We start from the raw sequence: 23,441 nt of genomic DNA, 5'->3' as shown, positions 1-23,441 counted from the left end.
CCAGCTAGCTGCCTTGTGGTAAGGGTGATAGGGATGGTGTGAAAGCGGATTGAAGAAAACATGGCTTGGTCCAGGAGTTAAGCTCCCCAATGACAACTCATTGTGCAGACAAGCTTAGGGAAATGTCACTGATCTCAATTTAGTTCCCCCTTTCCCCCTAAAGTAAAAGGGTAGGCAAGGAGATGGCCAGACCCAGTTGCAGTGGGATACGGACTCTCGGCCAGTGTCACGGCCAGCTGGGCGAGCAGCCGTTCGGAGACGAAGGCTGATAGACTTAACATGGCCGGGGGAACTCGAGTTGCTACTGGTCAGGTTCAAGTTAGCAGGCGGACAATGTTTGTGATGTGTCTTGTTTAGGTACGAGAAAGATACAGCATGTCAAAAACGTGGAGAGCGGTCAGGACGCGACCAGCGTCGCTGGTTGGACACAACGCGGTGTGGGCCAAAATTGAGCTGTAGGGGTAAGCTTAGTGCGTAGAAAAGACATACTTGGTAACACGACTGCTGGATTTATCGCCTGCATGTGAACATGCCGGCTGACTCAGGAAAGATTGGGGCTGAGTGCTGAGGAGAGGCTCAGGATCCAGGAACCCGGATTACACACGATCCTTTGTGGCTCAGGGGGTACAAAGTTAGCATCAATTGAGAGCAGTTCGGCTCTTTAACTGAAGAGTGTTATAGGCAGGATTACTGTTGTAGCCATATCTTGTATCTCGTCTCGAGGTCGTGGCAGAAGGTAAATCTTACGTGTACTTCATGCCCATGAGGACATTCCAGAACTGGAAGGCTGAGAAAAGCTGGTGATCCTGGCAGCAAGGCATCGACATTGATTCAGAATGTTACATAGCCAGTGAAAGGCCCATGACCGTGGATGGCAGCGGCACTTGATAGCTGGGTAGTATTGATGCTGTCAAGAGAGCAGAGCACAGGGTTGCATGATGCGCTTAGTCGATACCTTGCAGCCAGGTGCCGTATGGAATGCAACCAAGTGGATAGTCCACAACAAAGTCTGGTCAAAGACGAATGCGACGCTCGGGGTTGTATTTTCTCCGATGATCAGGTAGCAGCCCAGTGGCGGAAATCCGCCCTATCGGTAGAGCATCGTTGAAGATCCCGCTCGCTTCCCGGACCGTGGGACACATGGTCATTGGATCGCCTAGACTTTGATCCGTGCACGTCGACCGTTTCTGGAAACTATTAAGTGACCACAGACGAATAATGAATTGTTGTCGACTTGAGCAGACCAAATAGTAGTAAGTTGCTGCATCTTTTGGGTTAAGTTAGCGAAACCGGTCAGTCGCTGAAGCAGTATGATAGCGGGTTGACAGCTTGGATTGAGGAGAACAGCTAGAGATAAAGAGACCGTCTCCGAAATGGTCATTTCTGACTTGCGAGGGGCTTCTGCAACATGCTTGCCCCGAGATTATCATTGACTGGCTTTCCCCGTTCACAGCAAGTTTTTGAGAGATTTTCGTAGGACCTCAGGTCGAGAAGCCCTCCTCAGGCTGGATTCTGAAGTGAGGGGGGCAGCCAAGACGGATCGGAACCGGTGACGAGGCTTGGTTGGCGGATAGAGACCGAAGAGTGAGTAGAGCCATCTCCGTGTTTCTCGACGCCACAGACAGGGACGAGAAGGTCAAAAAGGCGTATAACATCTGACCAGTGGGCGGCCAGCCAAGGAGTGCCTCAGCCAGCCTAGCGTTACCAGCGTTACTGTGTACACCAGTTGCAATGAAAGAAGCCATGAGCCCGAAGCTTGGTCCTGTTGGGGGGAAACAGGACTGTGGCCCTTGTCCATCGCGCACACGTGGTTTCCAATCATGTGCACGTGAGAAAGCCAAAAATCCTCGACGGCGTTTGTGGTACTCATCGATAAGCCCTGCTGCTGTCCTATCAGAATTACTGGTTGCCCGCAGCTCCTGCTCTGGAGCATTGTACATATGTGGAAGCAGTGCAAAGCCGCAGCGAGCATTGAAACTAGATCTAGACCCTAGGTTATCGGTCCCGACCGTGTCGAATTCTATGCTTGGAGCCTTTTGTGCGGACCGTTGGAAACGTGCGGTCGCGGAGACAGCGCCCATCTATTTGGGGGTGGATATCTTCGAGACTTCTTCGAGACTTGAGACGTGAGGTTGGGGTTCTCATACCATGTATAGATATCAGTACGTTGCGGGGTGGATAGTTCAGACGACCCAACCCGTAGGGACACGAGGACCAAGTCTGGGCAAACCGCTCTACCTACATAGTGTATAGAATGCTTTCTTACACTTGGTGTTTGAAATGGCAAAGCTATATGGGAGTGATCAGCGCTGGCTCTTGAGCGTTTCTTCCATCAATAGATTGATGTGGAAGTTAGGCGATGTCGGCAAAGGGTCTGGCTGAGATTGGATGGACCATGTCAGCGCGAATGTTCATCTGATCGCATGATGCTCGCTGCTTGTCGCGCGCCAATTGGCACAGCTCAACTTGAGAGTGCAACAAATTGTCAGCGGTCAGCGACTCAGCATCGAAGCGGAACAATATGTAGCCGGCAGGGCGAGCCACTGTTGCTGACAGCAGCGGCTCTTGGTCCCAAAAGAATCCTCGAATCTCGTTGGCCCGCCATCTTGTTTTCCTACCATAGCAGACCCGTCTGAATAGACATGGAGACACCAATACATGTCGAACGACACAGTTTCAACAAATAAATTTTTAAAAAATAAAAGGAAAAGAGAGAGATCTTACCAGTTGAAACCTCTAACGTGCGGTGAGCTTTGATCTTGCGGCAGGTAGTTAATCTCGCTGTTATCACGTCTTTGGCTACTTCGACCTCATTGGTGGGTCCTACATTTGGCTGGAAGTGGGGTAACTAAGTGGACCACGAAATGTGGGGAATGGAAGGCTCCGAAAATAGTTTGTTGACAATACTTGGCACTTCCTAAGAGAACCTCTGATGTCAGTTCAAGTCCATGGAAGTCTCCACTACTGTGCAACACCAAAATTGAAGACGAACGCAACTTCAACTTCATATAAATGAAACGTTCCGTTGTTCTTCAAGTTGGAAGCAACCCAAAGCAACGTCTACGCAGGATTCTATTATACACTGATACTCTAGCAACGAACCGCACGTGTTTGATCAGCTGAAACCAGATTTTAGATTTCTCTGATAACCTGGTTGCTCAGCCCGCTGAAGGCCAACAATACGTGGGGCTGGCTTAGCTTCTAAGAGGACCAGGGACGTGGGGAGAAGTTGCAGATACGACATTCTCAGCGACAAGTCTAACATATACGGCGATCCTTTCCCATGCAACATCCAACGAGAGCCGACAGTGTGCTCTCTTCTGCCCAACGGCTTGCATCTCCAACGTTTACAAGTCGCCAAACGTTCCTCAGCTACCAAAACACTCATTCAGCACTTTCCCATTCACCAAGCTCCGACCGTCTACAGGAGTAGCTGGAAGCTACAACTCCTGCCTTGCCGTTCTCGCCCTCCAATTGGCTTACTAAACCTTCCACATTTCCAGGATTGACTAGACCTGCATGCAAGATGCATATGTGCCGGCCCCCTCACAACACCTTATGCTCCTTTCTTCATTCCGTTCACTCAGAGCCATTCTACACAGCTTCTCCGGCTCTGAAAACGCAAGATGAGGGAAATATTGATACATGAGGGGCCTTTGGTCACACAGCAGCTGCGAGTTTACCGCTTCGGCCAGAACGCAGAATTTAATTGCATGTTCATGATGTTATCCCCGCGGGAGTATCCAAAGAACAAGACCGGAGTTTAGAGTTTCCACACTCGTTCCTGCTTTCCCGTTTGATCACTACATCTTCCCGTCTTGCATCGCGGCCTCGTGCCTTGTGCCGTGTGAACACGAGATGGAGGTCCTGTGGATGGGGCGGAATGCTCGGAGTTCGTCAAGAGAGCTTCGTGAAGCGTTGCCATTTGGTACGAAAGGATCTTCGTGCACCGGACCTGGTTGTAAGCCGAGCGCCGAGCTGCTCCGGAATACAGAGCTCAATGTAGCGAGAATATGTGCAAGTTCATGGGCGCATCACGAAATCAATATTCTGCAGTGATACACCCTTACACGAGATCACCTCGCAGAAATTGGATATGACGTATGTCATACTTTTTTTTTAACCTACAGCGCCGTACCATCGTCCTTGGTACGCTCAGAAGATCCGGTTTAGAGAGTTGGTACAGGTCGCCCTTTGGATCTCTTGTAGCATCATTCAGCTTAGACTATCCGAGAATCACACTGAGAACAATGCTGAATGCTTTGGATTGAGATTTGGTGGGGTAAGTAACAATTCCAGAGCTTGACATTACTACACGGATCAAGAGGCGGCAGATAGTTACAGATGGTTGCAATATTGGTTGTCATGCCATCCACATTGGTCCCAAAGTTAGAATAATTGAAGCACAAGCGGGAATCTTCTTGAAGAAGTCATGCATATGCGATCAGGACTATTCTCAGCAGACACCGTAGATCAAAAATTGCGATAAATTTTTGGACACATTCAATAAATGTCATATTTGAAGAGTAATAAGTGGAGTAGGTGGAACGGTTTGAGTTCCTGTGGTGAATACTTGTAACTGGACAGCATGAAGATGCCATGAACGGAGAACAGAAATACAAGTTGGCCTACATCCTCATATGTCGTCCTCCAAATCTTCTATGTTCATATCACACGCGGTTTCTTTTATAACTTACTTCTCGGGTAAGCGCTTGATTCGCAAACCCACCTGATTCTTGTTTTGACCTTGACCTCAGATGTCAAATGTTTTTGACCTCCTATATCAGATCCACTATTAGAGACATTCTTGCTTAGATCTGACGTAGGAAAACGGCCAGCAGTGAAGCTTGACTGCTAGCTGAAGACCAGATGAACGTCCCGACAGACAGGAACAGATCTCAAAATTTCGAATGGAACAAATGCTCCAAGAGCATGCGTGCAGCAGCACACGTGGCTCATAATCAATCTTATATCGACCTTCCAGATCGAGCTAACGGTCTCCTGCGGGGACCCGGGAGCATATTAGAGCATCGACTCTGCCAGGCAAGCAGCCAGTCGGAGCAGTCAAAACGGACACACAAGCCTTTAACCGCTTGATGACAAACCGCAGCCAGCCGAGAAGATTGCGCATATGCGTTATAAGTCTACCACAACCTTGAATTCGGTCCTGTCCATCATCAGCAAGCTAACGGCTTGGGAGAGGAGATCGACCAGAGGTAAAGCGCAGACTTTTTGTGCGGGTTCCTGCAGCTTGCTTGCGAATCGGAAATTGCTGATCGAAATCCTATGGTGCACGAGTGTCTGTTAATGTTAAGTTCCAAACCGATGGTGATGCTTCGTGACCAGAAGATGGTCCCCTAGGGCTGCCGAAATATATGCTACATTAAAGCAGTTGGAGTGAGTCTTGACAAACACATTGAGGGGCCGAGAGCCTTGGAACCTGAAGTCTTGAGGAGATGATTACAAAAAACTTGCACTTTAGCTACAGTAGCTAATTAGTTTGACCTTATTTGACCTCCGTCGGTTGTGACGTCAATGTTTCTGGGGATGCAAAAGTGCAAAGCGTAGCCGCCGGTCACCCCGTCAGCTTCAGCACCGAGCCTGTGCCGTTTGGCGCCGTGGCAGCCGACAGGGAGGATAGCAACAATCCTACGTTTGCTGACCAGTGCATCGCCACAGCTTCGGTAGCGAAAGCATGATTCTGGTGACTTCCACGGCAGATAAATTAAGGCTGTTAATTTATCACTTTATTAAGGTAGCGATGAACCTGCCTTTTGAAGGAACCCGATGTGAAACTTGGGCATTGCAAGACGTGGGCAAAGGGCGCGAGGGAGCCAAGGGATCTCCAGGATTCTTAAGAATAAGAACCCCACAATAGCCACAACTGGCGCCACACCTGTCGCCCGAACACGCAACGCCAAGATATTAGCACTGCTGCGCCACACCGTGACGTCAGCCGAAATGGACCTGCCCCGCATGACTGGAGCATTAATGGGGTTGTTTAGAGTTGTATGTTGGCCTGATCACGTCGCGGAGGCCTCTTGATTGTGATAAGGATCACGAGTCATCGATAGATATAAAGAAGGCTTTGAAGTACAGGCAATCTGAGTGAGGTTCTGCCAACTTGTACCGAAATCCTTCTCGTCTTCTATCAGGTTCTTGCAGCCCCGCACCAGGCTTTTCCGCAGCTTAGCAAGCTCTCCTGAGCTTCCGGTTCTTGCACTTTTCGGTTTCTATTAATCCGTTTCATTTCCACACTTATTTTCAGATTCAATCTCCGAAATCGCATCAAAAAAACAAACTGAAAAATGGCCTTTGACGAGAAGAAACCTGCTGAGCCAGCCGCCCAGCCATCGACGCTTCCTCCTCCCCCGCCTGGCCCTCCTCCAGTGTATGCGGAGCCTCCAAAGCATTCCAACGAAACTCCTCTCCCCGATTACGATATCCCGCAGTATAACCCAGCGAATCCGCAATTCGCACCTCCGCCGAATGATAACGACGACATTTACGACGCGACCCCAACAGAAGAGCATCCACCATCGAAGTTCTCCCGATTCTTTGGTCGTCATCACCATAGCCATGGACATGAGGGCGAAGAAGAGCATGGCAAGAAGGGAAAGGCCAAGCTCACTGCTCTTGGCGAAGCATTTGCGAGTAAGGTCGCTGGGCCTGTGAATGCCTTTGCAAATAAGTTTGGTGCAGAGGGCTTCCTACCTGAGTCGTTGGACAAGGAGTGTGAGAAGGCTGCTCGCATTCTGCGCAGCTTTTGCAGTACGTTCGCTCATCTTCGAACGTGAAACCATCAGCTTACTAACGACATATCTCAGAGGACGGCATCTACGGTGACAATGCCCCATCAACCGTTCCTCCTTCGCCTCCCACCTCCGGCGCTGCTTCCCCAGGTAAGGGCAAGAAGCCCAAGGTCTTGCTGACCATCCCCTCCAAGGTGATCGCGCGCGCCCAAGGTCTAGCCATCTTTACTGCCGTCCGAGTCGGCTTCCAAGCAACCGGTTCCAGTGGCAGCGGCATTCTCCTCGCCCGTCTGCCGGACGGCAGCTGGTCGCCACCAAGTGGCATCCAAGTGGCCAGCATCGGCGCAGGCTTCGTCGCCGGCGTCGATATCTACGACTGCGTGGTCGTCATCAACACCCGCGAGGCCCTCGAGGCATTCACCAAGACCCGTCTGAGCCTTGGCTCCGACCTCGCCGTGACAGCTGGTCCCGTCGGCGCCGGTGGCGCCATAGATTTTGGCCTGAAGGCTGGTGAAGGCAAAGGCAAAGGCAAAGAACCCTCCAGCCCAGAGCCCACTGCTCCTACCGCTTGTCCCCGCGCCCGGTACATCTCCCCTCTCGGCAGACAACACCCATTTCCAGACCCCCACTCCAGTCCCCCAATCCGACGACGAAGACCACACTTCTCACCCAACGGACGCCAGTACCAAGCGGCGCTCAACCGCACTGCGCGAGGCCATCAACAAGCCGGTCTACAGCTACGTCAAGTCTCGCGGCCTGTACGCCGGCATCAAGATCCGACGGAACCGTCATCACCGAGCGGGCGAACGCCAACGCGAAGTTCTATGGCCAGCCCATCCCGGTCGCCGACATCCTCGCGGGTAAGGTGCCAGCCCAGGGTCCAGAAGGGATGTGGCCTGGTGCTGCGAAGAACTTGTTCGAGGTGCTCAAAGGTGCGGAGGGCTGGAGGAGATTGCAGGGCTCCCAGGCCCATGACGCCCGTTGCTGGGGCAGTTGCTCCTCCCCCTCCTGCCGAGGGTCAGACCCAGCCTGCTGCTCCTCAACCTCCGACGGAACAGCTGCAGAACCTTAACGTCGGCACAGGCTCAACCTCGTCAGCGGCCGCAGGCCCATCATCCGCGGCGCCCCCACCTCCCCCCGGTGTCCCTGACGACGAGCACCTCACCCCAGCAGCCAAGGCCAAGGCTGCTGAGGCCGCTGCCGAAGCAGAGGCTGCCCGCTTAGCAGAGCTCCGGGAGCTCGAGGAGCTTCGTCGCGAAGGTTTTGATCCGTCTGTCCCTCCCCCGGGTTACGGCTACCGACTGGGGCGCCCCCGGGGTATGAGTACTACGCTCCTCCCCCTGCTTCCGGTCCTTCGAGTGCTGTGGGAGGTGCTACGGATCTCCCTCCTCCGCCGGCTTATGAGCCACCGCCGTATGAACCGTTCCCTAGTGCTAATGGTAGTTCGGGGCCTGGGCCGACGCAAGGCTCGGGGCCCAAGGCTTGAGGGAGTGATGGTGCTTGGATGAACAAATGAGGGGAAGATAAGAAGGGATGATTTCTCTTTGTGACGGTGTACAGAGTTTGCAAGGGTTTCGTGTGTCCATTCTGTATGTAGGGGGGATACACCTAATGATGACACTTCCCCTTGGCCATTGACCACTAGCTCCAGGGTTTTTGTCGGGGTCCCCCAACCCACCCCGAACGCAACGCCGCCATGTCATGCAAATGTCGTACAATACATTGCCGTGAGCTAAGGTGGAATCAAGCTAATTCGCACAAACCACGTCCCGCGAAACTCCAACTCCTTATGTATGTGTTCGTCTGACCTAGGTAGCCATACCATGCCGTTACATTGTGTCCTCTCGTGAAACTGGCACTCGAAGAGCCAATGAAGCAACCACCTGCCACGCTTGTCGGCAGGACTGTCGTACAAATCTGAGTGTTACATCGTCGCCGTAGAGGAAAAGATAGGAAGAAGAAAAGGATAATACATCAGAAGAGAAGTAAGATAGCCGAACAAAAAGCAACCAAAAGAGCAAAGCGTACAAGTTATCTCTCATCGGGCAACCACACCAATTCCACAATGCCGTCTTTCTCCCTCATCGGCGAGCCATCGGGCCGAACCCAACGCCAATCGTCCCCCTTGCGCACATACACCTGGCTGACACTCCCGTCATCATTCCTCGTCGCTTCTTGTAGGTCCCACGAGATCTTACGTCCAGTGCGGTGCAACGACGGCCGCTGTGGCCCCATAGCGAAATCCAGGTTCCAGCCTTTGTCCTCGGGGGCCGCGTGGAACGTGCCTTCAAACTGTCCGAGGTCGAAGTCAATGCCTTGTGGGTACTGTGCAACAGAGAAACCATTCGCAATGATGAAGTTATCAGGCGTGCGGAACCGTTGGAATGTGCAATCCTCGCCGCAGACATAGGCAACTTTGGTGTAGTGCCAGGGGTGTGCAACATGCCAGATGCCGCCACGGTAGTGGTGCAAAGACAGAGGCTGAATGCCAGACTCATAGAAGCCAGAAGGATCTCCCATTAGGTCAAGTTGCCACAGGTCGGGAAGGAGGGTCAGCTTAATCTCGGAGTTCTCGTAAATGCACTTGCGAAGGAGAATATCGCCTTGTGGGCCCCAACCGCTATTCGCTTCGAGAATTTTATCGTCTGTCTTGCAAGACTCGAACTTTTCTGTGACAAGAGCGGCCATGGGCACACTCAGAAAGACACCAGCGCCGCCGAATGCCTGTGACCCATGACGTTGGATGTTGTTTACATCTTCAGACAGAGTTCCAATGTACATAGGATGCGTGTAATCGTATTGTCTTAAGCGATCGGAGAGGGCGTGAAACGAGGGGAAGAATGTGTCGTCGTCGCAGATGACAAGCCACTTTTTGCGTGACCTCTCGGGATGGTTATACAATTTAGGCACAAGTGCAAGGTAACGCACGGCCATGATCTGGTTTGGGTCGGAACGGTACACATCAACATCGATGCCGAGGTTCGCGAGCTTGTTGTACGCGTTTTCGAGGTCCTCATCAGACGCATCCAGAAGGAGTAAAACCAGCTTTCCACCATTTGAGTGTCCATATCCATCAGTTAGCCAGTACGACCATTCGTTGACTGGGCTTGTGCGTGGATCCGTGAACCGCTTGTAGGTGGTAGAGACGCCAAACATGAAGTCTGATGCATTGACAGTCGATGGAAATCGAGACTTTGAGACTGGAGCAATGAGCGGCGGTGGGCACATCTCCGCAGGATATTGCTCATTAATGTTGACCAGCTTGAAGTCCTGGGCAAGGAAGTTCTCGTCGACATTCGTAATCGACTTTCTAGGAATGTTCTCACGAAACACCTGAATATACCGTTTCATATACTCGAAGGTCTCTTGCAAATTGTACTGCTGCCGCCAACGTCTGAGTTTTTCCATGTCGTAGTCGCAAGTCATAGGAATTGATGAGTTAAGAATGGTGGCTTGTGCCATTGCCAACTCGCGGCGCTCTTCATCCTGCTGCAAGGAGATATCAACTCTCGTTCCCCATCCAGCCTCTGGATTGCCGATACGCTGGCTCTGGGCGACGATGACTTCCTTCGCCGACGCGGCTGTCTTCTTAATGGCTTCGCGGACGTCGAGATCAGTCTGTAGAAACAGAGCGCCCAGGCAAAGCATAAGAGCGGCCAGAAATATGGCTCTTGCTATCGGGTTTCGCATACTGAGGTAGCGGTGGCCGCGCGATAGCCCGGTACCCATGGCCAAAGTTCTTTCGATTCGAGAGAGCCCTCAGATCTGGACACGCTTGTGCCTTTTGGCGCGGAATCCGTGTGATCTGCGAGCTGGAGGAGAGGACTTGATGACCGGTCGAAGCGATAGCAGAAAAAAAAAGAGAGGATTAAAATACGAGAAATAACGTTATTTAGGAAGGATAGCGATAAATCGAAGGAAAGGACGGTAGAAGTACAGACGCCGCGTGGAGAGAACGGGTGAAACGCGACTAACCACCTTGTGGCAGCGAGGAAAGAAAATGGGCAACGCCATCGAGGGCAACAAGGGTCGATATTGTTCCACCACGGTAATGGGAAGGTTGGACACGCTCAACGATGAGGCAGGCACGAACCGGCAGCTGTCATAGGAAGGAAAAGGGGGTTATTGTCATTTTTGCCGATCGAGATCATGATGGAGTAAAGCCAAGATGCCCTGGGAGCAAGGACAGTCCCTCACGATCTGAGGAAGGCAGGACCCGGTAGTCAATGAGTAGAGCCAGAATTCATCCTAGGTCATATCCTCCTGGAAAGGTGTTTGTGACGTTGACACCTGAAATGCGCCGGCTACTTTTCAGATGCCTGTCGGAACAAGTTCTCTGTTGTTTGAGGATGTCTGTCCATTCGGTTATCTGCTGCGGAGGTAAGACCCCGGCAAGTAGTACTTTGTGCTCCGTGGATTAATGGCCGCATCGTCGGTAAGGATACAACCTCACTGTTTGCGATCGGCCGAACTGCGAAACACGGTACCTGATTCCTTGAGCCCTTGAAACACGTCAACATATTGGTTGGCAGCTAAAGCAGGGCGATCGAGACAACGATGCGTAGACAATAGCACAGGAGGAGTTATCGCCTGTGGCTTTCTCAGCTTCTTGCTCGAGAGCAAACACTCCGAGCCAACAGCGTTATGGCAAAAATCAATACACCAGATCCTGGGTATCTTTGAACCCTCGTGAGAGGCTCCCAAACTTGGTCGTCCAGAACCTTTAGAATCTTTGTTGCAAATGATGAAACAAAACAGCCGCATGACCTGCAGGCTGGGAAGGCCCACGCGTGAGCTTGCAGGATACAGCAGGGCTTTAGTTTCTCACACCTAAACAGTCCACGTATGCTTGAATGATTACCTCGAGAACACAATGTCGTTGCTCTCCGTATGTAGCTAGAATAATTGGCATTTGACTGTTCCCAAGATTGTTCGGAGCTTCACACACCAAGCGTTACTTCGCTGTTGTTGTCACCTCCTCAGCGTTGTCAGACTTCATCTCCTATTCTATCTCTTTCAGGAAGACCGAATACACTACCTGAAGTGTCTGTCCAAGCTTCTGTCACCGCCACTCATGTGTCAAGAATTCCGCGCCGCTCGCGTGGGATCGCCGGAGGTTCAGCCAGATTATACCTATGCAAGAACTTGTAATGCTCGGGAAATCGTTGAAGCCAACCTTCTATCTCTTGCAGGCACTTTTTCGATGCCCCAATTTCATGTCTCACATTCTCCAACAGCCTTTTCACCTCCGTTTGCTAGAACCAGTCCAGCTCGGCTTCGCGTTTCCTTGCCAAGATTCGCATTAGTGCGAGTCGTGAGGCAGCAAAGGAACGTACGGGATGCCGGGTGAACCTACTTCTTAGGTTGATAGGGGCCCAAGACACCCTTTTCGCCATCATTCGAAGTTCTGTAAGGGCTGCCCCAGCACCTAAATGCCTCAACATCTGCATCACGCTGTCTCGAACCCTAACCAATCTCGCACGCTCATGACGGAAGCGTTCCTCGCAGTGCACAATTCTTGGACGAAGGCGAGCACGCTTCCCGCCTGACGCAGAACCGTCGTTCTCTAAATCGGAGTTCAACATCATCCATCCCTGGGTGTCAGCGATCGAATCCTCCCCATGATAGCTCACTTTTGACAACGAAAATGGCTTTAGCGTGTGCTTAAGCATTTCTGGAGTTGAATCTGGAGAGCTTTCAGGTGTGCTTCCCCTCTTCATAGCTGCTAGTTTGTGGCGAGGAGGGCTGACTATCAAAACTGGAGCGATCGCTATTTCTTTGCGAGAGCCCTTTGTGATTCTGCGGGCTCTTGGTCTTGATATTTGTCCGAAGGAGACATAATCATCGCCCATGTGGCGGTCATGGGGATCAATCTCGTTTAGTAGATGCAGGGACTTGGGTTGATCTGTGCAGGGTGAACGGGTCGACGAACGATAAGTAGGTAATGAAGCCTTTCTGCGCGAAGAACCGGCCGCAGGCGATGCCTGCTGTGATGCTATAGGGGCTACCAGCTTAAATTTCTGGTGATAGGTTTATTGATTTCCGGACTGTTCTTCCTCGGCGTCCTGTGGTTGGTGTTTTGACCTCTTCGTCAGGGGGGAGTGCTTTGATCTTCCTGTATGGTGAGTTGCCATCACCATGGTGATGGTCTTCCTTTGTGTCTTCACCCTCCTTCTTCCCTTCTGCCTTCACTTCGTCTTCCGTTGGGTCTGATACGGCGCTAGTATCTCTAATCTGTCTATCGTCTCCCATCTCATCTTCCAGTCCCATAGATGAGTGACTTGCTGTCTATCTTCTCTTCTTTCCCAGCTGCCCGTTTCACTCCAACCTCTCCATCCGTCTCATTTCTCTCCGCCGTCCGCCGCAAGCGTCCAATGACCCACGCTCGCGCTTTATCCTCCGCATCCTCGTAATTCCTACCGTTGGCTGCACAGATGCCAAACCGGGGTTAATATCCTTATCCTTCCCTGTCAAGTTCAAAGTTGCCTTAGGACTTCGTTCCTGGGTTCCCTCTCCGGTGCTGTCGATCTTCGTGTAATAATAGAGCGTGCTACTGCCGTCTGTGGTGTCGCCTGACGAGGAGGCATGCCTGACGATAAGGGCATGTTTTCACTTCGTATTTCAAGATCTCTGGTAGCCTGCGTCTCCGTTCTCCAACTAAACGACAGGCGGCGAGCTTTGTATTTTCTGTCTTCTCTTTTTATGGAATCTGTCCCCAAGTTTTGATTCCGTAGCTGGACTAAAAATGCCTCAGTTTCATCACGGTTCAGGATCTTCGGTGGCGGCACTAAGTGAGAGTTGCGTCATGAAAAAGTTGATAGAGGCACCAGGGATGGACCTTTGTGATGGTGATGACTGAGTCCCATGTCGCTGGATCTGAGATGAGTTCTGTGTGGATGCAGACGGTAGAGAACCGTCACCCAGCAGGCTACAGCCCAATTGCATGCGACTTGAGTTCCGAATGTTCGGAGAGGAAGGCAGGAATGTTTGGAGAGATCCAGTAGGCTGGACATCAACCAAGTTCGTCCGGAGTATTCATCGGGTGGCGAGAGGAATTCGCTTTACTCTAGATAAGCTAAGGCTTTTATGATCATCCACATAAAGCTTTCTTGTTTTCCTTGCTTGCCCCGCGGTCTACTTACCTTAGTGAGCCGGCTCCAGTGATGAGGAATGGCTGCGACCCTGAGTTTACGGGGAATAAAGAACACTCGACTATGTGCACCGCGAGTTATGCCAAGACTTCAGTGTGGAGGAGTGATGAGATCATGAAGCTCATCTTTTGTTCATGATCGTGAAGCTATAACAGAGGCCGGATGTTTTCTCTAGCGAATAACATCGGTCAGCCAACCCGCCAGGGGTATCATTGATCCACAGCAACACCCTCAGAATGTACAGCATGTACAGTACACAGTCAGAAATATAGTTTTCCATCAAATATCAACCTAACCAAACCTGATACCCAAACTAGGATCCCAAGTTCCTCTCACGGGAGCCCTCTGTCCTTGACCTTGCGCTTGCCCTGTCCCAGCACCAGCTCCAGAGGGCCCAGGTCCGCCTGCGAACCGAATACCCAATTCCGGCGTCCACGCTCCTTGGAGACTGGAAGGTGTAATCGGCGGCGGTACAGGACGCGGCTGCTGCTGGGGAACATTGTCGGCCCAGCTTTGGATCTGCGCCTCAGCAGGTGGGCTGGTCGTGCGGCAAACTTCCTGAAGTTGAGGTTGTCTCGCTGACACAGAAATAGGTTGTGGTTGCGGTTGCGGTGGCTGTTGAGTCTGGGGACGGATCGACTGGACTTGGGGCTGCGTGTAATATGATGTTGGAGAGGAGAGGGAGGGTTGGGGTTGTTGCGTAGGTGGAGGGTTGAGGGTGAGGGATGCAAGTGGCGGCATGTTGATCTCGCTGACCGATCTTAGCAACACATGCGACACCAAGAAATGGGGTAAAAAAACTTACTCTTCTAACACACGTGCTTCTTTCCTCCGCTGATTCACAAAGTTGCGACATTGGGTGCGGAACAGCTCCACGATGCGAGCAAGATCATTGTAGAACTTCCTCGCCGCCTCGAGATTGCTGACAATCTCCTTGTACTTATAGTACGCGTGATCCAGACGCTGCAGAGCCCTCTCCCTCTCACGGTCGCCCTTCTCTCCAAGTATATTTTTCTGCGCCTCGAACTCTTTGTTGGCGCGCTGGATCTCAGAGACAATCTTATCTTGGTCTCTTCGCTCCTTTTCAAGCGCTTCCAGCTCGGACTCATACAGATTGTCGAGGCGCTTATTAAAGAACTCTTCGAAGTGCGCAGCGACAATAGGCTGGTTTGGATAGGTCCTTTCAAGACGGGCTGTTTCTGCCAGGATATCTGGCTTGATGTCGTCAGACCTGGTCCTAGTCTTAAGACTGTCGACCCGCTTCCTCCGTCGAGATTCCATGCGCAGGGCATCGTTGTAAGCAGCACGCAACTTCCCAATGGCAGGTTTGAGGGGTTCTGGGATGATGGCTTGCCGACTGTTTGGGATGTAATCCATGATGCCCCTATCCGGACCAGCAAGGATGGCCAGAGTATCCTTGACAGCAGCAAACTTGTCGCGCACGATCGCATCGCTGGACGTGCTCGACTGGAGGTAGCCATCGATTTCGGAAGCTTGCTTCCACAGCTTGGCACCGCCATCCTGGCTTGGGTCTGCACGAGACTCGGGACGAGTCCAGCGCTGCGTTCCATACTTGCGCCGCAGTGCCTGGTCCTCCTCCTCTTCTGCTCTCAGCAAAGCTTTGCCCTCCTCAAAGATAGCAATGTCACTAGCACAAAGCTTCTCGATGTCGGCAATACCTTGCTGCAGACGGTTGAGAGCATCTGCTTGTCGGATTTCTTCGGCGTGCTGAACAAGGGTGCCTGGGAGTCCAAGAGGCTTTTCAAGTGCTTGAAGCGAGCCAGGTAAGTTCAGGATTGACAGGATTTCATGGAGTTTGTCCGTTAGGCTTTCTAACTCAGCAATGATGTTGTTGTTGACAAGGCGATCGCGCCGTTCCTCGTAAATTGAGATGGCAACGTGGACCGCAAAAGGAACCAGTTTTGAGAACAATGCAGGGCCGAACTCGGCCTTCTCTCCGAGATAGTCATACGGCTTTTCGATCTGAGGAGGAACCTTGGCAACAGCCATGACAGCACGTTCAAGGATCTGGAGCTGGGATCTAGGTGGGACAATTTCTGGGCGCGTTAGTGTTTTAAGGGCCAATTGACAAGAACAGTGATATACTTACGGAGATAAATCACGTCATTGTCCCTTTCAGCCCGTTTTAGGTCCTCCTCTACTCGCTTCTTCAGACCTTCAAGGTCTTCCACAACAGCCCTACTGACATGGCCTACCCTACACTCTTTTAATCCAGCATTAACACAAGCAACAGCGTCTGACAACCTTGCCACCTCTTCACCATACTTTTTCTTCTCCAGACAGTGACAAGCGGCACGGTATTGGGCTGCTGCTGCGAAGTGGTGATGCTTGGCGCTCATATGATGAATCCAAGCCGAACTTATGGCCTCGCTACGGACAGCAGACTCTCCAGCTAGCTTGTAGAAATCGGAAACGCTTGCCGCGAGCTTCGCAATGGAGGCGTCTTTGTAACCGCCAATTACAGCCCTCTGCCAGAAGCATTCTTGACTTTGGGCTAAGAAAAGATTCGTGAGGGACTCGAGGGTTGGTTCGTCCATATCATCTGGGGGGTTGGCCATGCGCAGATCTGGCAAGACTACATTCTTCATATGGGAGAGCACACCAGCTGCTTGAGAAAAGTAACTGGCGGAACTTTTGAGGCCTTCGAGGTCATTTCGGTTGCACGAAATGGCAAGCTGGGTGTAAAGGGCAGCGAGGTTGAAGAGGATGTTCATCAGCTCGTACTTTAGGTTGTTCTGGACAAGAGGGTGTTCGGTATGGTATCCCAAAGCCGAGTACCAAGTAAAGCCGACACCAATCTGTTCAATCATTGAGTTAGACCCCCAAGGTAAAAGCACGTAAGCAAGAAGCTGAAATGTGTTACATCAATTGGGAATTTGCCCATGATCCAGACCAGCTGAGCGGCATAGGCCTGGAGCTTCCGGATACCACTGGGATGGGCTTCGCGAACGTTGACGGCATCGCGGCGCAACTGATTGATGGCATCTAGATCATTGCGGAACATATCGGGGTGTTGCTCATATTTCTCGGAGATGTACTGCCGAATCGATGACGACAGTGAGACCTGGTTCGACTTCCTGAACGGAAGCGCCAGGATATTGGAACTAGGACATCATTGGAGTTGTTAGCAAGCACAACGGCTTCTCATGAAGCTTGCCCAGGCGGGAGGGAGACGGCGCTGGACAGCCACGCTGCTGCAAGATACCCACCTTGTCATTGTGCTTTTGCTCCCCTTTTCTGGGTACAGCGGCGGTCAGCGTTCCTGTGTTGCAACTCAGAGCCGATAACAAAGTTTGCTGATGTCATCAGGGATGTCTGCCGAGACAGACGCAGGCTCAGTATTCTGCTTGAGCGAAGCAAAGTGGCATGGCTGCTCAAAACAGATGTCTGGCGCTGTTTGGCGGGGCTGCTTACCCCCAGCAACAGCCAGGATGCACTGTGTACACTATCGTGTTGCCCCACCATGAGAAGTGCTACTATTGGCCAGGAGCTCATTCCGGACCCACAGATGCAGATCGTGATGTGGGTCCTGTTTGGGCTGCAGGGTTTCTGAACGCTGGCCTCGACTGTGGAGCGAGAGCATGACACTGTGAGTTCCTCCTGAATGCACCCAGTGACTTCAAGTCACCTTCTCGCTTGTCTCTTTGTCTATTATCTTCCTTGCATACAATCTAGTCTTTCAACAACTGGTATTATCATTCAGCATCCTGTCATCAATGACCAAGTCTCAACTGCGCAAGTTGAGTGGGATGCCTGCACTAAACTCAAAACACTGACCTGTCTTTTTTTTTTGACATGTCTTTTTAGGTAACCTCACCAGGCTCTGGATTGGCAACCCTCTCTGGTGATTCTCCCAACAAAAAACCAGGTCGGAAACAGCTGGATGACAGTTTTCCTGGGCACTTGTCAGTGACACTGAACCAATCATTCACCAAGATTCGTCTAAGTGGCTGGAGGAAGTCAATTATCACAAGTTCCCTGTGTCTTTATGGATCTCAGGCCTTCCACTCTCTTGGCCTGCACCAGTGTTCCCAAGACATGGCGACCAAGCACTGCTCCTGTTAGCTCCAGCATACAATGCTGCCGACATGCCCGAATCGTGCAGGTTAGGCCTTTAAATTGTTGGCAGACCAGTTGACATAGCCGGTCTCCTTTTCGGGAGGTCTTCGGGACTTTGCTGATCCAAGTGTCTAAGCAAAACATCATATGCTCCTTTCCTCCCTATCATCGACCTCAACAGGGATGCCGCCCTGTTTCGGTGGCTATCCGCCTTTCGGTCCCGAGTCCCGAACGTTCTGCATCGTGTTACCCCAGTTTTTACTTGAGGAAATTAGCCCCTAATCTCCAGGCGGCTAGGGCGCTTGATTGCATCTGGTGTCTTCGTGTTTTCTTTTTCTTGTTCATCGCCTTGCTATGCGGCAGTCTGTCTAAGGCAAGGTCGTTCACTCTGGCCAGGGAGTCCCAACGATGTCGTTGACCCTGAAATGACCACTTTCAGTGATGTCGATAACAACCCACAAATGACCTCAGGAACATATTTCGCTCCTTGCCCTAAGGCTTTCCCGCTGCCTTCTTCCCATTCTATTGTCCAGTTTTCACATATTGAAGTGGAATGGAAAACCTCGGATTGTATGTTCATCGCTTTTCATTGCATTTTAAGCTCTGTGATGATACCTTTCCACGCTTGAAGCAAGAAACATGCCTTGTTTCAACTTGCCCATCACATCACCTTAAATCTAGGCGACGGTGGCTGACACGAAGCTCCGAAACTGTTCGTGATTGACATAAGTGGTGTTTTGTGTACTGTTTCTCCTCTGATATCCATGGATTAATGCCACTAAGTCAGACTTTAACACTGTTTCCCGGACACCCGTGAAGTCCGCATCTCGCCATATGCTATCTTATTCAAATTCAGGTTGGCCTACCAATGGCCAAAGATTTGCTCTTCAAACTTATCAGCACAGAAGCTCGAACGCCGATCCACTGCAGGTGGCTTCTTACTTGTATCTACTTTTTGTTCGCCCTGTGTCCAGAACCTGTCCATCCTCTTAATTTGTAGCTTGGCACTCTATGGTTATGTTGCCTCCAGACCTTCCGATCAAAGCGATTTCACTAAGCCTATAAATTGGTTGTCCGCTTACAACGCTGCGGCTGATCGGGTAATCCTACGACTGCAAGGGTCAGCCGATTCCAGAAGCCTGGGAGTGGAACGGCGCTGTCTTGGGGACTGATGCAACTCTTCAACGTTGCAATCAGCTCCTCATTCCTAACAACACTTCTAAATGGCCCGGGAGCATGGTGCCCAACAACAAATCACCCTCGGACATCCCCAACACAATGTCCATACTCTCTATCCCGATTTTTCCTCTCTTTTAGCTTCGTGGGGTAGCACACTGTCTCCACCCGGAAACGACGGGATATTTCCATCCATGGAATTCTTCCGTGCTTCGACAATCTTGTTACACAAAGTGAGTTGAGTTTAGGTCACCACAAGCGTTGCCCAGAGGCCATTCTTTCTGCCATTCATATGCATTGAGATTTCAACAATTGGCAGCATTACTGTGATATCAGATCAAAACTTCCCCTCGATATAGTTTTGTGGAATGTGTTGACAGGGACTCCGACATTGAAATCACTGTTCCACTCCTATCTGACCGAGAGTCTCCAAAACGACACGGTTCTGGCACTGCGTGCCCTGCAGTCATGTCCGTGGCTGCAGCATAGCCAGCAAATCCGGGTCACCAGAGGATATTACCTTGCGGGGAACGGAAAGTTACCCTTGACACGGTCCTGTTCCGTACCCTACCTATGGTTGGAATGGTAAAGCCGGGTATCAACCCTCCCCAGCATGAACGATCCGGGCGGATACCATTTTGGCCAGGCTTGGGCTCATACCTGGTTGCCATGTGCCAGCACATCACGGCTTGATGTTTTGTGCTAACTATGGTATAGGAAGGCTACACAGCATTTCTTCCCTGAAGAAACTTCGATTATAGGCTGAATCGCGTGGATATATCCTGGCTATAGGGCCTGACAGCTTACATAAACCATCGGTCATTGACGAAATTAGAATGGCGTGCAATGCCTAACACTTGAAACTCTTCTTAAGTGTGCTAAGGAGAGGTATAGCCACCATTTGGGATCTCGCTTTCCATTTCGGAACCCAGATGCTGCTTAGAGATATACACTCCCTCTCTTCGGACTCTCTCCACTATGCCATCTCACTCCATCCCCATATTGGTCTCCAGCGGCATACGCGATGCCGGCGTTCCTCACTCACTACACGAGTCTGGGCTGATAGGGAGCCATCCTGCTGGTCAGAAGCTGGCCGGTTAGCAATGACTCTCCCCGGAGAATCGAGTGTCTATGGCTCGGACCTTGAGCACAAGTTCCTTGAGACCCCGGCTCGAGTCACACAAGCATCAAGAAGGTGCATCCCAGGCACCTGTCACCAGTAGTCCTCGGCTTTCTAATTGCGGATTGAGTGGGAAATCCCGTCTGCTATGTATCAGATAGCCCGGGTCCTTTCGGGGGTATCTCTACGTAGAACCCCCCCTCCCATCTCCCTATCATCCTCACATCTGTGCTTCTTCTCCCCATAGGCCCCTCTTCTTGGTGATCACTCTTACTTCTCTGTTATCCTCATCCCCCCTGAAGTCGACCAAGATTCCCCTTCCGAACAAAGACCTCTCAAGATGGAGAGAGTCACCCTCATCCTCCTTTACCTGGCTATTCCTAGCCTTCTCTTCTCAGCAATCCAGAAAGTACTTTCCTGGAAAAATGGCAGCAAGCCCAAGGCCAAGTTTCCAGGGCCCCGGCAGTTCCCGCTCGTTGGCCGCATCCACGACTTGCCCCGGTTCAGCCTCTGGCTCAAATTCAAGGAATGGGCAGATGAGTTTGGTCCTATCTATTACACGAGGGCAGTTGAGAATGAGTTCATCATCGTGACAGATGAGAAGATCGCGGAGGAGCTCCTCGTCAAGCGCGGGTACATCTACTCTGGTCGGCCCCAAATCCGGTCACTTATTAAGCACAAGGAAGGGCCAGCGTACTCAGCACTGATGGACCGTCATGGTAAGTAACTAATATTTCTTCTGCTGGACGTACGAATCTGACATCCCGCAGATATTTGGAAGACGCAGAGGAAGTGGGCTCACGCTGCCATGGCGGAAGCCTACAAACACCATTTTTATGGGCACGTCGAAGCTGAGATGAAGCGCTACCTCGGCCTGCTGCTTCTCGATCCGGCTCGCTTTCTGGACTATACGCGCGAATATTGCGGACGCGTTATGTCGCGGCTAGCCTGGGACGACGCGACACAAGGACGTCTGAACGGAGAGTCGGCTGACACTACCCTGCACTGCATGAGTGTCTCAGGTCCCATCACGAACACGGTGACTCCCCTGTGGTTCCTGCCATCATTCATTAACCCCTGGTATAAGTTCGAGGTCAAGCGTGAGCGCGAGCAAAGACAGTGGTGGATAAACCTGTTCCGGATAGCGAAGCAGCGTATGCTTCGCGGTGATCTCCCAAGCGATACCTGGGCCTATCGCTACTTTGAGCAGCTACGACGTGAGGGTAATGTCACTCTCGAGCAGACTAAAGACCAGGAAGATTTTGCCAGCTGCATGATCGGATTCCTGAACCTGGTGGGCGTCGTTACCATCAGCGGCCCGCTTAAGTTCTACCTCATGGCGATGGCGTTGCACCCACATTGGCAAAAGAAAGCTCAGGAAGAGATCGACCGTGTGTGCGGCGATCGGATGCCGACCATGCAGGATTACGAGAAGCTGCCGATCGTGCGAGCCTGTTTGAAGGAGACTGTCCGTTGGCGATCGGGTGTACCACTCGGTAAGTTTTCCGATCGATAAGTTGATCTCCACCGCATACGTTCGGGCCTGTGAAAATAGGTCGTTTTACACGAACCGGGACTGTGCTGATTTTGTACCACCTAGGTGTTCCACACCAAGCGGAGCGGGACGACGAGTATCGGGGCGTCAAGATCAGGAAGGGCACTATCATCCTTGCCTGCGAGTGGTGAGTCTTCCCTGCCCTCTCGGCACAACTTACCCCTCAGTTCCCGACTAACACCCACTAAACAGGGCTCTGAACCGTGTCCCAACCAAATATCCCGATGGCGACAACTTCCGGCCCGAGCGTTGGCTTGAGCCTGGTTGGCCAACCTATCAGGAGCCCCTCACCCGCTATCCCAACTTCCGCGAGGGCCAGGCCATGCACACGTTCGGCTTCGGCCGCCGCACGTGTCTGGGCCAGAACATTGTCGACGATGAGACCTTCGTGTTTGGTGCCGCTGTGCTTTGGGCCTTCAACCTTGGTCAGAAGGTCTGCCCATGCACTGGCAGGCCTGTGCCAATCGACACACAGGCAACCAACAGTCACGTCATTTTGGAGCCGCTGCCGTATGAGATTAGCATCAAGGTGAGGAGTGAGGAGAGGGCGAGGCAGATTTTGGACGGTTATAAGGAGGTGCAGGCGCAGCTGAGGGTTTGAAGAGGATTTTGTTGAGTCAGTCTTTGGATGGGAGGATATTTGACCGTATCTGATGCATAGACTGTGGGTAATCTAGCACTTGTTGGATAAATGTCGAGGGAATGTCCGGGGGCCGTCTATCATTGTCAAATACCATTTCCCGTTGTTCTGTTTCAGATATCAACAATTCCCACCTTGTTCCAGATTATCATGTCATTCTGGCTGCAGTGCACTGTCATATAGACATTTCAGGTACACGGCAGGGAGCACAATATTGCCCTAAACCCGTCACTTCATGGTTGTCAATGATACAGCCCTTCTTTCAACCCTTTCCTTCTTTTCCCCCTTCTATCCGTTGTCTCATTGCTCTAGGTAATCTTCCCGAATTTCTACCATTCTTTATTAATACCCATTTTCCGTTCTTACCAAAGGAATCCACCCATCCTCAGCTCAACAGTGTGGCGACAGAACTTCTTCGAATACATGGGTCTCACCAGCCGGCAAACCATTTATCAGCGGAAACTTGCCGTACTCTCTACCCTCCGCCACTAGTATATCGATTGGAGCTCCTCCAGCAGCGGGGTAACTACATTTTCCGTAACTTCTGACCTGCACTCCGTGTTCCTTAGCTTCAGGAAGGGATGCAAGAAGGAGGGTATGAAAAAAGTTATAGCCTTAGCAAAGCCATCTGATAGTTCAGCCAGATTATCCCTCACCTCTCGTTTCAGGGCCATGGCTCCATGGATGAAGATTTCTTCTATCCCGTCATTGGAACAAAATTGATGACAAGAACCCATGATGGCTTCGGGACGCTTATGTAGACGTATCCCAAGGAGAAGTTTCGCAAGTGTCAGCAGATTAGCCCTATTGCCCGCTGAAACATCTTCCTCCTGATTCCGACCTGTCTCACAAGTAGGTACCATCTGAGAAGGATAAGCTGCCTGAGTATGATCTCCAGGTGCCGAATGCATATGGACTACAAAGGGGGGTAGAATATCAACTGTATTTTTTGCTTGTTCCATGAATT

The 23,441-nt window shown here is 51.4% G+C and overlaps 4 protein-coding genes across 4 annotated transcripts; 2 read left to right on the top strand and 2 right to left on the bottom strand.

Annotated features, from left to right (window-relative positions):
- Positions 1–6,308: 6,308 nt before the first annotated feature.
- Positions 6,309–8,238, top strand: CTHT_0020290 (uncharacterized protein; the record flags this gene model as incomplete). Its single annotated transcript, XM_006692443.1, has 5 exons — positions 6,309–6,771; positions 6,828–7,335; positions 7,436–7,612; positions 7,711–8,069; positions 8,123–8,238. The coding sequence occupies 5 exons, from the start codon at positions 6,309–6,311 to the stop codon at positions 8,236–8,238; spliced, it is 1,623 nt and encodes a 540-aa protein (XP_006692506.1).
- A 545-nt stretch (positions 8,239–8,783) lies between these two features.
- CTHT_0020280 (uncharacterized protein) lies at positions 8,784–10,442 on the bottom strand (the record flags this gene model as incomplete). The annotated part of the gene is made up of 1 exon (XM_006692442.1): positions 8,784–10,442. One exon carries the CDS (start codon positions 10,440–10,442, stop codon positions 8,784–8,786), a length of 1,659 nt encoding a protein of 552 aa, XP_006692505.1.
- A 3,752-nt stretch (positions 10,443–14,194) lies between these two features.
- Positions 14,195–17,141, bottom strand: CTHT_0020270 (uncharacterized protein; the record flags this gene model as incomplete). The annotated part of the gene is made up of 5 exons (XM_006692441.1): positions 14,195–14,654; positions 14,709–15,960; positions 16,014–16,722; positions 16,788–17,028; positions 17,134–17,141. The coding sequence occupies 5 exons, from the start codon at positions 17,139–17,141 to the stop codon at positions 14,195–14,197; spliced, it is 2,670 nt and encodes an 889-aa protein (XP_006692504.1).
- Positions 17,142–20,619: 3,478 nt separating this feature from the next.
- On the top strand, positions 20,620–22,435 carry CTHT_0020260 (uncharacterized protein; the record flags this gene model as incomplete). The annotated part of the gene is made up of 4 exons (XM_006692440.1): positions 20,620–20,998; positions 21,050–21,775; positions 21,880–21,961; positions 22,027–22,435. 4 exons carry the CDS (start codon positions 20,620–20,622, stop codon positions 22,433–22,435), a joined length of 1,596 nt encoding a protein of 531 aa, XP_006692503.1.
- Positions 22,436–23,441: the final 1,006 nt, after the last annotated feature.

Source organism: Thermochaetoides thermophila, assembly GCF_000221225.1.
Source record: "Thermochaetoides thermophila DSM 1495 unplaced genomic scaffold scf7180000011815, whole genome shotgun sequence".
In the NCBI taxonomy this organism is placed as follows: Eukaryota; Fungi; Ascomycota; class Sordariomycetes; order Sordariales; family Chaetomiaceae; genus Thermochaetoides; species Thermochaetoides thermophila.
The sequence above is the reverse complement of the archived record's forward strand: the minus strand, read 5'-3'. Positions and strand labels throughout refer to the sequence as shown.